At 40.8% G+C, this 16521-nt stretch overlaps 1 protein-coding gene across 12 annotated transcripts in view; it reads right to left on the reverse strand.

Moving 5' to 3' along the window:
* Positions 1-1870: 1870 nt before the first annotated feature.
* Positions 1871-16521, reverse strand: part of LYRM9 (LYR motif containing 9) — a 37343-nt gene continuing 22692 nt past the window's right edge. For 4 of the 12 annotated variants that reach the window (XM_080630278.1, XM_080630283.1, XM_080630282.1 and 1 more), the window contains 4 exons: positions 15586-15675; positions 11283-11426; positions 10475-10567; positions 8890-9567 (listed from right to left, as the gene is read on the reverse strand). In XM_080630278.1, coding sequence (XP_080486404.1) covers positions 9550-9567; positions 10475-10567; positions 11283-11408 — 237 coding nt within the window. In that variant the 5' untranslated portion in view covers positions 11409-11426; positions 15586-15675 and the 3' untranslated portion in view covers positions 8890-9549. Of the gene's footprint in view, positions 4084-4812; positions 5237-6594; positions 7607-8889; positions 9568-10474; positions 10568-11282; positions 11427-15585; positions 15676-16521 lie in introns of those variants that run through there. The other 8 variants (XM_080630280.1, XM_080630281.1, XM_080630279.1 and 5 more) reach the window with 6 other exon arrangements.

The raw sequence follows: 16521 nt of genomic DNA on the forward strand, positions 1-16521 counted from the left end.
TTTGGGTCACCCTGGTTTGACAGACTTACATTTATCAGATATCTTGTAAAAATTTCTTACTTTTTGTGCCAGTCTTCCATGAACCATGACACAACCTCCACACAAAGCTTGGCAGAAAGGCATTCGCCACACAAGCACCTCAGATATGTCAGTTGGACCCATCCATTCTACTACTTTCTGGAATGGAAGATTTTCTCTGCTTCTCTGGGCCCAGATATACTTACCAATATTTCCTACTCCTAAGGGACGGTGTGAACAATCTGATGGTTGGCTTTGGAGAAAGGCATGGGGGTGGTTTGTACAGCTTCTAAAGGAAAATTTTTCGGTCCATGCAGAATCAATCCTTTTCTCCTAATCAGAATTAGTAGTGAAGCCTTCCTGCCTCATACAAAGGCTACGGGTTTGGAATGTGGTCACACATATTCTGACTGATTCTCCACCACTGAATAAAACAACTGGTTCTTCATTCAGAACTGCCTAGCAAGTAAAACCAACACGCAGGTGAACTTGAGGCGGTTGCTGAAATGGTACACTGAATAGTGCTGGGATTTATGGAATATTCCTCCAACATAACTCCCACAATCGAAATAAAGTCACTAAAGAAACTTACATCATGCACAGGATTATCAGAGAGTGCAGGCTGGGAGTGGGAAACATCCCCTGGGAGTTTGAAGTGTCACTTATTAAAAACAGAGATGTGGAAGAACGCATGTGGATATACAGCAAGGTCAGATTCTAGAAAGTAACGGATGGCTTTGTGAAGTGGGTAAAGTCACAGGGTTTAATCTCAACAAGCAGCCTTACTAAAAACATCAAAGGATTGTTATGCATTCATTAGCAGATGCTATTATTGTCCATAACAATTTTTGCCTCTATTCCCAAAAGGATAAGATGCAAAATTATCACTTCATGCAGTGCAAATGCTTTGGCTAACTACTGCATAAGGGGGTATTTGGAGCACAGCCGTCAAAGCAAAATGAGCTCATGTAGACTGGGTACTGCACTGGTAAGTGCCAGAAATAGTAAGATTTTTGGTTAAAAGCATATTCTTGCCTCACCTTGTTTTCATGATTATTAGTTCTGGCTTAGTCACCTAGAAACCAGGCAGAAGGCTACAACACTGTCCCTAAGGTTAAAGCAGCTCAAGAGAGCTCTCTGATCACCACAAGCTGAACACCACGATGTTATTTCCTTCTCTCTTCTCATATACCAGCTTCTAAGACTAAATCACAGTCTGAGAATTCTCAAAAAGCCCGCATTATCCATCTTCCTTTTAGGGCTTTTTGGGATCAATACTTCCTGTATTTCCACGAAGTGGAACACATCATCTTTAATCCTCATTTCCTCCCATGGTTTTGCTTTTGAAATCCCATTTCTTTTCAATGGAAGAGAAAAGCTGCATGTGTGAAAGACAGATGACTGGCATCCTGAAATGGCCTGCCTGTGACAAGAGATAAATCTTCACAGTTAACAGTGGCTTGATGTGGTAGAATGACCATATCAGGAGAGATGACCTCTCAAATATATAATGATATACCCATAGTCTATGCCCACACAGTGTCTCAGTGTTACGGATAAGGAACTAAGAAATGATAGCTGATGGTAGGGTTCTGTCACGAGCTCATGTAAGATCAGTTCCTACCCCATTAGATGATCATTTTGCAGAAACCACAGCACCCCATCCCTGATGAAATAAAAGTGAATGTACTATGGGGAATGAGTGATCATTTCCATCAGAGAGGCATTCCAGCTCAGTGATGATAGACACAGATAAGATACACACAGTATAAACTAATGATCAGTGATCCATCAACTGGTTTGTAGACTGCAGGTTTTAATATTGATAAAGTTGAAAATGAGGAAAAGTGAATGCAGTTCTTCAGCACAGAAGACAGCAGCATGACTTTTAATGTATACATTTCCAAAACAGCATGAGCATGGGAAATGGAAGGGAAATGAAAGCAAGTAATTAGTGGTCAAAGAACCTCAGAAGCCTTTTTATGCCTTCCCTTTACTTGGAGGCTGTAACTCGGAGCAGTGCCTTTGCTCCCAGCCTCCAGGCTGACGTCTTGAGCTTTGCTCATTTGACTAACCCAGACTGGGTTTTGTAAAAGCAAACAAATGAAAAAAAAAAATGAAATGTTTCACTTCTAATTCTGGTAAACATTATTAACCATAGTATCTTTTTCTCAGCATTCAGGGGACTGAGAAATGGTGTGAGATGGTGGATGCTCACTGAAGTACACAGGAGTCTTTTTCCCTTTGATTTCATTGGCTTTGGCTCAGAACCCATAAACAGCATGAAAAGTAAATGTCCTGATAAGCAGTTATCTAGAATGCCTTTTCTCTATAGACCCAGATAGAATTTGGTAGAGCACAATGACAGATTTGTGTCTCCCAGCTCTTAACAATCAGCCCCTAAGAACTCCAGAGGTTCCTAGAGTTGTACAGAGGTTCTGTACAGAGCAAAGTCACATAATTATGATTTGTGGTTTCTTTGAGATACTTACACAGTTGGAACCCCTTTCTATAGAGTGAATAACCCCCCGCATATCCGCATAGCACAATAAAGGCAGCTTATCACAGGTTCAGTAATGGAATACAGTCTGATCCTTTCAAAATGCGTTCGTTAGATGAAAGAGTTTATGGTGCTGTTCCTCTCTCAACCAGACAGGATTTCATCAAGTTACTCTTCATGCTACATACCACTCATATTGTGTCCATGCTTTGTATTGTTACATCAGCTATAAGAACTGCCCGTTTGCTATGAATTAACTTTGAGGTTAATGAGCAAGTTAGAGGGCAGGGATAGGTTCTTCATCTCTTAAGCTTAAGAATACATGCTGGCTGCCTTCTCACTGCAGTCAGTCAATCAGAAATGACCAGACCTGGTACAGTGTAGCTGTGAACTGCCGCAGGCTGTGTTATGGCAGTTGGAAGAGCTCTACATTTTTAAGCTGTGCTTCTGAAACAATTGTGATTGTTACCACTTCAGCAGCTTCCTAATTCAGAGCCATGCTAGCAGGGGAATAACCATCTTCCTGCTACTTGCCACTGGAGTCCCCACCAGTCAGAGAGGTGCTCTGTTCATTGAAATCATCAGGCATGATGGTGAACACAACAGAAACGAGTATGTGGGAGAATCAGGTAGGTTAAGAGCACCCACTGGTTCTTAGAAAAACCTCAACATTGAGATCCACTGTAAGTTGTTGTTTACTCTCATCTTGCCCATGACAACCTGTTAATTGCAGTTGCAGGTGTTCATCACTGTGCAGACAGTGAACGGGAGACCCCTTCATGTAATCCAAGAATTGCTTTTGAAAATCTTGGCCATGAAGCTGCAACCTGCTCTGGGAGGTATTTCCGGCTAAGAGAGGACAAACTGTACAGAGCTCTTTAGGGATGGAAGCCTCCAAAGACTCAACAGGTGTCTGATTCTGTGCATAAGCTGTGGTTAAACACAGCATTTTGTGACCTCTAAAAGAGGAGGGAAAAGCAGAAAATAAAAGAGAAAGCGGCCCTTGCAGTTGCACAATGGCGGAAAACCAAACACTCTATTTTTAGGCATAAAAAAATCAGTTCTCAGACTGGTGAGTTATCAGGGAGGTGTCTTCGGCAAATACAGACTCTGCCGTGTCCACCACCATGATATAATATTTTCCAGACTACTAATTTGCTTGATGTTTGTTTTGAAACAGTTTTCCTTGTTCCTTGTCTCGTACCATCTGAGGTACAGCTGACTTTCTGTAGATGACCTGACTGCTAAGAAAACTAGAGTAAGACTGAGAAAACCCCGGTCCTGCACGCTGATACCTAACACAGCTCATGAGACAACCTCGTGAGCTGCAAGAACTTACTGCCAATTTTGTATCTTTTGAAATCCAGTGTGTAAGAATGGCAGGGAGCATTCATCGAAACATCAGCATTTTTATACTTTAAAAAGGATACCAAGGACTGTGCAAAAAATCAGCTGTAACAAAAAAAGGCCGAAGTACACTGGTTTTTAAACAGATGAAGCTGGACCCAAGCAGAAGGAAGCACACGGGTGATGAGGCAGTTCAACCTAGCGCTGTGGAGCTGCAGCTGAAAGAAAATGTTTTATATGAGGCAGGGAAGCACCCAGACAAAGCTGAACAGAAGCTACCGATTCAAAAGAAAAGATCAAGTTAATCCTTTTCAAAATGTAGACTATGAAGGCAGATTCTTCTGGGGGAAAAGGCACCCAGGTTGATAGTTAGAGAACAAGGTAGGCAACTTCTTCAACCTCTCAGCTATAGCTAAGGACAATAAACAGCAGCTTCAGAACTGTCCTCTGCATAATCTCCACCTAAGTGTGCAGGATTATAGGAATAAGTGCAATGTCAGGGACCTCTCGGACCAGGGATAACACCAACACTGGTAAGCTCTTTGCTGCAAGTGGCAGATGCCTCTGCTTGCTTCTAAACTTTAAAAACTTATTTAAAATATCAAACAAAATTATGAGGAAAACAGAAAATCCTCTTCAAAGCACAGGGGTTTTTTTGAAAAGCTAATGTGTCTGCCCTGATTAATCATGAGCTGAAAGCAGTACTTGATGACTGGTGTATGCTTCAGTTAACACTAGTTCATAAAACCTGGCTTGACAGAAGTATAAGATAAATTAATCACATAATATAAAAGTTGAAAGATGTGCCAGCTGGCTCCTGCTCAAGAACAACCACAGCACCTCACAGCACCTCTGAGCAGGCAGAAAGAATGCAGCAAAGCAATGGAGCAAGCGGGCAGCATAGCATCGAGCCATTCTCAGGTGTTACTGACTCACTTTAGAACACAGCTCTTGACAAGGAGACTACTCACACATTTCAAATAAACATATGCTGACTTTGATGATGGGCACTAGATTGTGGAGCATAAAGCTAAAGACTCATTCTTAACATTTAAGGTCAAGGACTCTCATAATAAATATTGTGATACTGAATGTCTAAGACTCACAGCCGCTGTGCTGCCCCTTCCGTCTGCATCTTATCAGAGCTTTAGATGAAGGCACAATTTGTAATGTCAAGTTAAAAGTTATTCACAAAAAAGAAACTGTTCTCCTTAAAGATCACAGTGAATGTTATTTGTTCCTTCAAAATAGTGAGCATATTTATTCTTTATAGTATCACAGTAAAGATCACTTCCTTATGACATTTGAAAATGAGCCAAGCGCCATGGAAGAGATGGTTTTGTTTAGCATCAAATTCTTCAGGTCACATGTCTGTGAACAAAAAGCAATGCCTGTGACATAACGAACCAAGTGAAAAAGAGTTTACAAAGTGCTAAAGCTAAAGAATGGTTTAAAGAATATTCAGTTATTGACAAATAGTGCTAAGCAAAACCTGGCTTGGGATGGAAGTATTCTATTCAACACCCACAGGGCTCAAATGGCTTTCAGTGGCAAGAGTGAATTGAAATCAGTAAACACCTGACATAACACTGTGATCAGAAACGTGTCTTTCCCCATGGCAAGTGCAGAATGCAATCCTGTATTTTAGATAAACCACAAATTTATAGTCTTTTCCATACCAAAACCTGATATGAACAAATTAAAAAACAAAAAAAGGGAAGATTTTCACTACACAGAAAGCTTCTACATGAGGCTCTGAGGCTGCAAAAAACAAAAGCAGATTCCTGAACATTTCCACGTGGGCTTAAGAGCAAGATCCTATATACTAAACAAAACACACTGACTATCCTACTGCCGTTGTTCCAGCTTTTCTAGACACATTACGGCCATATTTGTCATGTATAGATTATTTCAGCTTTATGTTCCCAATGTTTTTATACATGTGATGTATGTGTGTATATATATATATATGTAAGAATGTAATAGCACCAAATTTGGTTCGTCCTTAGAACACTGGTAAGTCTATAACCTGGAGCTAACAACTAAGAACCTTTTCCTCATTTTCCTCAGCTAAATCATGATCTAAATAATCTGTTTCTCCATACCTCAAGACTTAAAAGCATGATCCATAGCTATCAAACAGAAGTCTCCCAACTGTCTTTTCCTTGTTCTAACGTTTGTCTTACACAAGTCTCCTATGAACCTCTCTCTGGCTTAACTGAGAGTTGCCTGTACAAAACCTTTGGACACTTCATTCCACTCAACTCCTCTAAGTGTAGAGTAGTAATTAGAAGTTATTGACTCAAGGGCTTACAGTAACCAGAGGTAAAACTGTTGTTTCCAGAACGTAATTATTTTGTGTAAACACCCTGAAACCCTCAGGCTAATGCATGCCCAGGTGATACTATGCCACACTGAAAGTGATGCTGGTAACTGAATGCTTCCTATAGGAGTGGGCCCAACAAAAAAACAGGCCTTTGACATGACTTTCTCATGGGCCCTTAATCATTACTGTATATTCTTATCAACAGTATGTTATTTATCAAAACTGGCATGATACACAAGTACAGGAATGGCCTCCATTTCAAGGAAGAAGAAATGAAACCAATGAATAGGCTTGTCCCTTTTTACTGCTATGATCCATCATTGCCTAATGAGCACTGTGAGCTTCTGTCTTTCAAATTCTGCAACAGTAATCACAGCATACAACACAGTCTCTTTTATCCCCCATTACTTAATTTGCCCCCAACATCTTTATTTTCAGAGATTCTGGAAATGGAAACACAGATGCATCAATCTATTTGGTGGTGATATTTGCTTTACAACTGCCAGAGAACCATGGAGAAGACTGATCAGCAAAGTGTCCCCTGTGAGCAGCAGGAACAAAGTTATCCCTGTGACTGTGCAAGTGTTTCCTGCAGTGGGCCCTGTGAGAGCCACTGGCAGCTAATCAGGAGCGCAGTGGCACTGACACCAAAGGGGACACTGGTGGGACAGAGAACAGCTCTTCAGTGTCAGCAAGGCTGGGTGGCTCAAACAAAGGTGACTGGGTACTACTGAAGAGAACTCAATTCACCATATAAACTCTCAGGTCAAACAGAACAGTGAGTGGTAAGTTAGGGCAATGAGGCTAATAGAAGATCTCTGATCTCAAATTATGCTGTTGAAGAACAGAATTCATGTCTTGAAAACAGAAACCTCATGAAAATAGAAACCTCAGCTATGCAGCTGAATGACTCTTCAGTACAGTCATTACAGAAGAATGACTGCCAGACACTTGGGTTACTTTCACTATTAAAAGGAAGTAAATAGCGGTTTACATCATCTCTCCCCTCCCCCAAGAAAATTATTCATAACAGAGTAAATGTTACCTTCACATTAGATTTCATTCTCTGAAAAGCTTTGTTATGTTGAAAACCAGATTATGCTTGTATGAAAAAGAACCAAACAAAACCCCTCAGACACCTCATCTTACCCTACACCTGAATCACTGCTGTCAAAATATTTAGCCAGGATGTTTCTTGACTCAGCAACCATGTTCCCCCTCTGCACCCAGCTAAAATTTGCACACTTTACCAGTTCCCAAAGTCTAAAATTCACAGATCCTGGTCCTACCATATCAGTTACATCTATCATACCTTTGGTGTGGTGTTCCCATGCTCAGCTGGCACCTCAGCCATTTGGGAGCTGCAGACATGCAGCGGGTGCACCTTCCAGCTCCTTGGTGCTTTCCCTCTTGAACTATCCATAAATTAAACAACAGGCATGTCAGGATAATTGCATGTGTCCAAGTCATTGTACTTAGTAACTGAACAAAACTATGTCTCACACTACAACAAGTCAGACAACTAAAGCAATAGAGGGATGCTGAGCACACTACATTCACAGTTCAGGAAACTAGGATGGTTCCATACACTGTTAATCCTGCTGAGTCTGAGAGGTTTCACTGTTGCACTGATATAAAGTTCAGTGCATCGTCATGCTACAGACCAAATCTATATAACGTAACTGGAGTACAGCATGGGTCATCCATCTGCTGTTCTTGATTAGAAGTAACACATTCCGGTATCTACTCTCAAATCTTTTTGCATTACAGTGTTCAGTTTTACACTGGATATTCCTTGTCAGCTGCCAAGGCTGAAGTTTTCTGTGCTCTGCATCAAATTATTTTGAAAGCTTAAACCAGAATGGTTGCCCTTTCCAAAAAATGTATTTAAGGAGAAAGACAAGTGGCTTTTTGTACACGAAGGAGAAAAACTTACACTTTACACATTGTGGAGAAACGCTATTACCTTCCTGCTTTATCTGAAATTAAGCAGAGGGATGCCCCAGCATAATGTCAGAGTATGTCCTGATAGACCTGTCAGGAAAGGATCTGAGGAAAAAGAAGTGGGGTAGAGGGACAAGATGAGAGAGAAGATAGTTAAGGAATGTATAGAACAGGAGTAAAGTTGAGGGTGTTAAAGGTGATGTGAAAGATGTGGGAGTAGAGAGAGGAACAATAGTGGCAATGGCAGAGAAGCTAAAAAACAAAGGAGAGGAATTCCTGAAGAGGGGGCTTAGGGTTAGCAGAGACAAAGGAATTTTTTGATACAGTACTTTATGCTATAAATGGTCACTAATGGCCTCCATTTCTTTTATAGCATTTGTCAAATCCTTGGTGCTTTGAGCGAGGATTTTCTTTTTGTTTCTTTCATGGCTGAATGAAAACCGAATAAGAATCTAACAGCCTAAAAAACGATGAGCTTCAGCACTTGAGCTCTGCTCTCGCAGGTGCGGAAGCTCCGCAATTCGGAGACAGAGAAACAAACCTAAGGACTCGGACAGACATCACAGCAGGCACTGCCACCTGGAGGCACAAGGTTCCAAGTGCAGCTAAAAGCAAAGGTCATGTTTCAAAAGCGAACTCTTGCCCCTAAACGAATTTTATTTATATTACTGGTATTTCTATTGAGTTTTCCCTGATCAAAATCTGTTAGGGAAGTGGAAAGATGGTCTTTTTAAGAAGGACATGGACTCCCACTTTTAAAGGACATTTATTTGTTGTGAAGGCCTCTGTACAACATTGCACATTGCTGTAATTACACCATTCAGTGCACAAAACCCCTCTGAGTGGTGCTTGTTTTCATGCAAGTCTAGAGATCAGGGTGACAGGCACCTAACCTGAAATAAGAAAAGGCCACCACTAGTTCAACTGCCAACCTACAGTGAAGAATGAAGACCTACTCATAGCATGGACAGGCAAAATGGGAAATACTATGCTTCAGGTTTCAGATGGGCTTGAAGTTAAGATCTTTCAGATGAGCTGCTGTAATTCAGCTTTGAACACCACACAGGGCACTATTTATTTCTTGTTAATGATGTGTACTCCATTACATTTGTATTCTCAGTAAGTTTTCCTGAGAGCTCTGTATTACTTAAAGTTCAGACAAGTTTGGCCTTTAAGCTAAACTTGTGATTATAGAAGCTAATACTTTGAACCTAGAGTGTGCCCTTTAATCTACAAACCCAAATAGCTTCAGAAAGATTAACTTAGTTTCAAGATATCCCAGTGAGACATAAATTACTATATTTGTATTATCCAAGAGAAAACTCCAGGCAGCAAATATAATACAGTACTGCGCTTGACTGCAAGTCCTCTAAGGTTCTTTACCCAATGGCATTCTTGTCTTCATCATCCTCTTCTACTTCTGTTTTTTATACTAAAGAAAGAAAAAAAAAGGAAACAATTATTTGTGGGAAGAGCACATAACCAGAAGTCACAGATCATCCTGACATGGACTTAAAACCCTCTTCATGATCTACATAAAATGATCTCAGTTTCCTTTAAGCTGGATTGAAATTTGATAGGCTTTCCCTCTACACTATAACAATAATGCTGCTGGGCAGGCACTGTGACCTGACCTTCCTCTCACAGCTCCAATTCCAGTTTCCAATGGAGCAGACTACAATCTCTGTAACAGAATCAGAACAAGGCTTTTCATAATTATAGGGAGAACAAAATCAGATCCAGGCCCAGACAGTTATTTCCTAGGCTGTAACCGCTGGGATTTGGCTACTGCTATAATTTTATAATCTATGAGTAATCTGTGCTTTCTCCTGTAACAATTCTCATTTGGATTTCATGGACTGGCGGAGAAAAGGACGTAACGGTCATTTAGTAAATTAAATCACAGAAATTTAGAGCAAGCTGAACTTTTGACTTGTTTCATTATACTCTGAGAAATGCATGGTAAGATATCACGCACCCAACCAGATTTAGATCCAACGAAGTACAGGTGACTCCAGCTATCTAGTGGTAAACAGCCTCCACTCTTTTATCTAGGACACCAGTGTGAGTGCCATCTTTCAGTGCTGTGACAGTGAAGAGGCCTGTCTGCTGGGTGATAACTGTAGCACAGTGACACCAGCTACCAGAGTTTTGTCCCCCCGTTGTCTAACCCTGATCTCTGCACAGCCACAGGCAGGATCCAGGAGAAAAATAAATGGTTCTGGGAGTTTATGAACACTCACTGAGAGAGGACAGACCCCTGTCAGGAAAGCACCTGATGAATAGCAGCAAACGGTGGCTTGCAAAACATTGTCCTTTCCCCTTTCTGATGTACTTACTTTATTCATGACCCAGTCAGCATCTTCAATGGCTCTTCTAATAATCTGCTGGATTCGCTCAGGATCATCTTCATCAGCATGAACCTTGAAACTCTGCAACATTAAAGTGTTACAATGAGTAGCCAACATAACACAACACTTGTCAGAATAAGGAACCCTTTTAAATCTCGAAGAAAATATTTGAAGCAAACAGTTATCTGAAAAGATACAAATACATTGTAGGACCTGGCTGTGCTATTTCCATAACAAGCCTGGGCAAATGTAATTTCCTATTAAGTATTTTGCTCCTTTCATACATCAGCAGAAAGAAAACCCCAGCAAACTTTAATTCAGAACAACAGCTGAAATTGTCTGGTATGTTAAAACTAGAAAGACACAGGACAACAGGTATGACCAAAGGCATGAAATCACTTCCATATGACCAACTGGATGAGATTTACCCATCTGAGAGACCTGGGGGGTGTGTGTGTGTAAATACAGATATGAAAATGACCAACAAGGAACCAATAAGCTTCACCATACAAGATGTGTTTAAATGAGTAAGGAACAATTGTTCACTCTATTGACTAACAAGGATTAGAGATGAGAACCATGGAAAACACAAGGTTTCAGATTCAAAGCAAACAAGAAGAAATGCTCCTTCACATACTCCCAGTATAATCATCCAAACCCACTTGTGTCTCAGGCTTGGAGAAGAATCATTTGTTAAGTGCCAGGAGTTACAAAAGTTGGTTCAACTTGTAGGAGGAGAAACCAGAACACCCCACAGGGCTCACTTCCACCACCAGAAAAGCAGTCTGTTTCTCACCTGCCTGACTGCATGTCTGTAATGCTGCCGAATGCTCTCTTCAGGAAGCTGCTTACAGCATCGGAGCAGGTAGCGATACAGCTGCCGAGAGCTCTGAACTAGTTCAGCATTTGGCAGCGGGGGCATCCTCAAGCCTTGTAGCTGCTGAAAATGAAACAGATTAAAATACCTAATGAACTTTATTAAGAACACAGGAATAAAAGTGTAAAGGAATTTTACAGCAAGAAGGGGAGCAGCAACTTAAGGTTCAGCAGTGTAACTTGAAGAAACTTCACAATATGAAATGAATCAGAACTTGCCTAGTTGATGGACAGATGGAGGTTATTAAAATACAAAAGGGTGCAGTTCATGCAAGATCACTTTATCATGATAATATTCAGGTGTGCTGCAATATTATTTTTCTCTAGCTTAGAGACGCCTGTGTAAGCTGCTCTCAGTGTACAGAGCAGCATCGTGGCCCTGAGGGGGTTTTCTACTTGGTAAGCCATGATTCCTTGATTCATGCAATATCCCAGTGCTTCCTCTGAGCATCCATGGGGGTCCATCCCCATGGTGACACTGTACAATGAGAACACTCATAACTGCTACAAGTGGTGGTGGATTCCATAATATTTCCTAGTGTTGGCATTCTCTCCAGAACATCTTGTGAACTGGCCTAGGAATGTCAGGCTTTAGCTTGAAATAACATGTATAAATATAGAAGACAGGCAAAAACATCAATAGGTTTGAAGTTTTCCATTTTTTTGGTAACAGGAAAAGAACAAATCCCACAGGTTTCACCTCCATGGCTGTACTTCCATATTGTATCACTCAGTCCATCCAAGCTATATAAAGTGCTAATCAAATACTGCGACTTGTCATTTAACAGATGGTTGCCATCTGCAGAGAGCTAAATTAACATTCAGAAAAAGCACTTCTACATCAGTACTCTAAAGAATACAGATAATAAATAAGAAAGTGAATAATGAAGTAGGTGTGTGGCATTATTTTAGCACCCGTTATGACACTTACTTATTATTTGGAATTATTTTTTTCTTTTTCTCAAGTAATTTAAGTCCTTTGGCCAAATCTATTCCAGAATAGAGCACTGCAACTATTGCATGCCCAGGTTGTCTATTTGCACAGACTGGTTCTTCTTGCAGTGGGGAAAACCTCATCTCTATGTACCTATAAAATACCCACCATAACGGGCCATGTACTACTGTAATCTGTATTTTCAGTAAAACAAAATTCCACCTCAGACTATAACTAGATATAAATCAGCACAGCTCTGGAGCTGTAACAAGAGCTATGCTGATTTACAGTAGCAGAGGTCACTGAAAATCGCTAATGTCTTAGGTACAAAAAGCGTGATTCTTCTATGTGAAGAAAATGGCAACATTCTATGACAAAAATGTGTCTTATTCTTGAGGGATGGCCCTCTACAAAGCTTTACTCAGAGCACAAAGTCGCACCTGAGCACCTTGCAGTATTGGTTTTTGTCTGTTCCTTACTGAAAGATGGAGTGAAATCTGCGCTATCTTGGTGTTTGATTCTAACTAACTCTGGTCAAAAGTAACATCCTGTAAATAGCAAGGGAGCTGTTCCTGTGGCTGAGCTGCTTTTCCACAGGGAATGTGTGAGAAAAGCCTTGCAATACTAGCATTATTCTCTGTACTGGAGCTGTGCCCATACTCTTCAGTCAGGGATTCAGGCTCCATCATGGTAGGCTCTATATATACACAGCTAATGAAAAAGCTTCTGCTACAAAGAATTTACAAGGCAGGCTAACGTCAAGTCACACGACGAGGCAGAAGGAGGCAGATGAGCCAAGCAGGTGGGATGAGAAGGGGAGGAGGTGGCAGCAGTATGAGCCTCGCTTTGTGGAGGCTAATGGAGCACACAGGATAGCACACCCCCTATCCAGCAGGTGAGGGTTTTGAAGGACCTGCAGAAATGGTGAGTCACAGCCTGGGTGTGATGGAAGCCCCTCAAGAAGGCTCTGATGACATTGCAGGAAAAGCTCTTCAAGCCTTCAGAGGAACAAGTCGACTGCCTTAAGGAAGTACTGAACAGGGACAGGGCTGCTACCTCATTAACTGAGGATGTGAATTACTAAGATATACAATAGGCTTCATAGGCATACACCTTGGAATAACATGTCAGGATCCCTTTCCTGCTTAGTCATACTGACATCTTTCCTTACATCTGAAATGTGTGTTGCACAGTTCATTTGTGACTTTACTTGGAATCATTTTAGCAACACTTATCCAGGATGGATAAATGGGTGATGCCACTGTCAATATGGCTATTTGGAATCCAGGTGGTTTGTACCATGCTGGTAGTGCCCCATCCCGTGCAAGAAGGACTAATACACATCTCAAAGGGCAAAAAAAGGATGAAATTTAAAAATTAAGATAACTTTGATATGGTTATTACTAAAGTCTGGAATAAAGAACTTAGGAACTGAAGGAGTATAACATTTAGGAAAGATTCCATGGACAAAATGTAAGTTTCATTTCTAATTCTTAGCTCCAGGTAATTCAGAAGTAGATGGTGTTGATGGGAGTAAGTTTTCAAACATCCCCTTCTATCAGCATGACTGCATGTGGTATCAGGACATTTTGTGGGCATGAAAATCTCACTTACTTTGCTCCTGGATTCTGTCATCACAACCTTTACCCTCTGCCAGTTATCCACTCCTCCCATAACTGATATACCTTAATGAAAGTGGATCTGCACTGGCCTCTGACAGGTCAGTGATGTGCCAGTAAAGCTCACACAATCCTCTAATATCTGAACCTGACCACTGGTTTCTGCACCTTGAGCCTTGTGGGGTGTGTCTACTTCTGAATATTCGGTATGTTCTATCAGTAAAGTACAAGAGATGAGGTCAGACTTCACTATGATCTCTCCTGGGAACTATTCACAGCCAAAATATGGTTTCCATTAGCTTTCATGGGCAATTAGAAATCCATCTTTCCATCATAAGGGCAATAAGTTGGCTCTATACTGCTGCTGCAATCTTTTCATTCTGTTTGTTTGATTCCAGTTCTGGTTTTTCATATTTGTTTAATAAAAGCCATTTGGCCTCACACATACTATAGGAACTGGATATTGTCAAAAAACCCAACATATGCAGGGCAGAAAAATGTTCCAAAAATGCAGAAATATAGATCAAGAGCTGACACTTCAAAACAGCCTGACTAGTCCCATTGCTGGCTCAATTTCCAAGCACCCAACTTGCGCTGATTATGGCTTTACCTAAGAAGTTCCATTTAAAATACAGATCAGGATGTCCCCAGGCTTCCAACTATTAATCTCTTGTTTTCTTACAATCTTTTTTCTCTGAAATATCATTTTCTCTTTGTAATGAAACCTATGCTGCGCACCAGCCCCATGCATTTTTTGGTTTGGATTCACGTCACTTTGGCATTTGAGTACAGGAGGTGATGATACTCTTGATAGTAGAGATCCCGCATTCCCCCTCCAACCAGGAGAAAGAAGCAACTCCAAAATGTGACTCAAACAATATGTAGACTGAATGATTTCCTGCCCTTGTCTCTGCTGAACACAGGAGTAGCAATCCAAGAACTGTAATATAGATCCTGCAGTTACAAGCCTAAATTAGGTAGGAAGATTCCAAGTCTGTGTCCTACTTTGAAAATAGAAACATAATCATAGAATGGCACAGGATTTGGCTTGTTACTTAACAAACACATTGCCATAGGTTCTGGGTATCAGCCAGTACAGAAATCCAGAATAAGCAGTTGGATTCAAGTTGATCTGAACCTAAACTTCACTTTAAACACAGGTTTTTTGGGCTAGAGACTTAGCTGGCAAGAACTGGTATAGTTCCACTGACCCTAAGAACCTGACCCTGTATTTCACGTATCCCACAGTGAAACATCCCAATTCAATACAGATCCCAAAATATACTTTGGGACTAGAGCCAATTTGTGGAGTTGTTTCTAGGCTTTGATGTGTAAACTCATCATATGTCATTGTGCTCTAATTAAACTTAAGTGGAGCAATAGATTTCCTGTCACAAAAGCAGAGATCCCTCATGTGCTGGGAATGGGTAGGACAGCTTGCTTCAGCTAAGCTCTGGGAGACAACAAGAACCCACTCACGTAAGCATATGAATATGGAAGGATTAAACTGATCAATGGAATTGTAAATGTTGTTTGGCTATAGATAATTGGGAATTTTCCACTGCAGTACCTTTCCATGGGGAATTGAGGAGCTGTTGAAGCCAAGCCAAATCGTGTGACAAATGCATTTACACCGGTGAATTTTAGGGGAAAGAAAATAAATCCTTTACCTTCCCACAACCACTGGACTTTGTAACAGACAAAGAGTGAAGGTTTCACCAGGTCTCGCTGTCAAACACACACTCCACGAGATTCCCATACTGCAAGACAAAAATACACACATCCTGAGTTCTGACCGATGCATAGCTCAAACACGCAATGATTTCTGTGACCTGGGTGAGCTCCACAGGGAAGTTTATTACCAAAGAGCTGGATTTTTCTCTATGTATAACTTCAGTGTTTCAATGTCATTTCCAGCGAACACTTCACTGTGAATCTACCACAGCACATGGAAAACTTGATGGTTATTGGGTAAAATGGATCTTTAATGAGAAACAATCTTGTGACCTGACCCATTATTCAGTTGTAAGGTACTGTATGAGTGCAACTCGACAGTGAATAGATCCTCAACCAGGTAAGGCTGAACCCTGCACTTGTACAGCCCAGAACATCAGAGAATTGGCATAGTTACTTCTGAAATGTATCCCTTACTTAGCACAAAAGGACAATGAAGCATAGTAAGAATCTGTACTATTGCCTTTTGTTCCAAAAACATCCCCCCCATCCCACAAATGTTACTGTTTTTTTCTGCCAAGAAAAAACCCTCGACCTCACACAATCTGGCTATAATCCTGACTAATAATGTAAATCCCCTCCTGATAACTTAAATATCAGGCGTAGCACAACAAACAAACTATCTAAACCAAGAACTGTTGAGTCAGAAATCAAATAATCCGCTAATTGTGCTTTTCTGGAATGGATGACTGTATAATGTCCTCATCAGAAGGCTGAAATCACATTTGCATTTAGATAAAGCCCTGTTTAAAAAGAGACAAGTATAAAAGGAGACACTGAGACTATTGTGGCATTTCTCTGCATTGCATAATGATTTACATTCCTGATAATGATATTCAGATAGTGAAGCAAAGACTGACCAAAGCCCATGA

This window comes from Psittacula echo, assembly GCF_963264785.1.
Source record: "Psittacula echo genome assembly, chromosome: 15".
Classification (NCBI taxonomy): domain Eukaryota; kingdom Metazoa; phylum Chordata; class Aves; order Psittaciformes; family Psittacidae; genus Psittacula; species Psittacula echo.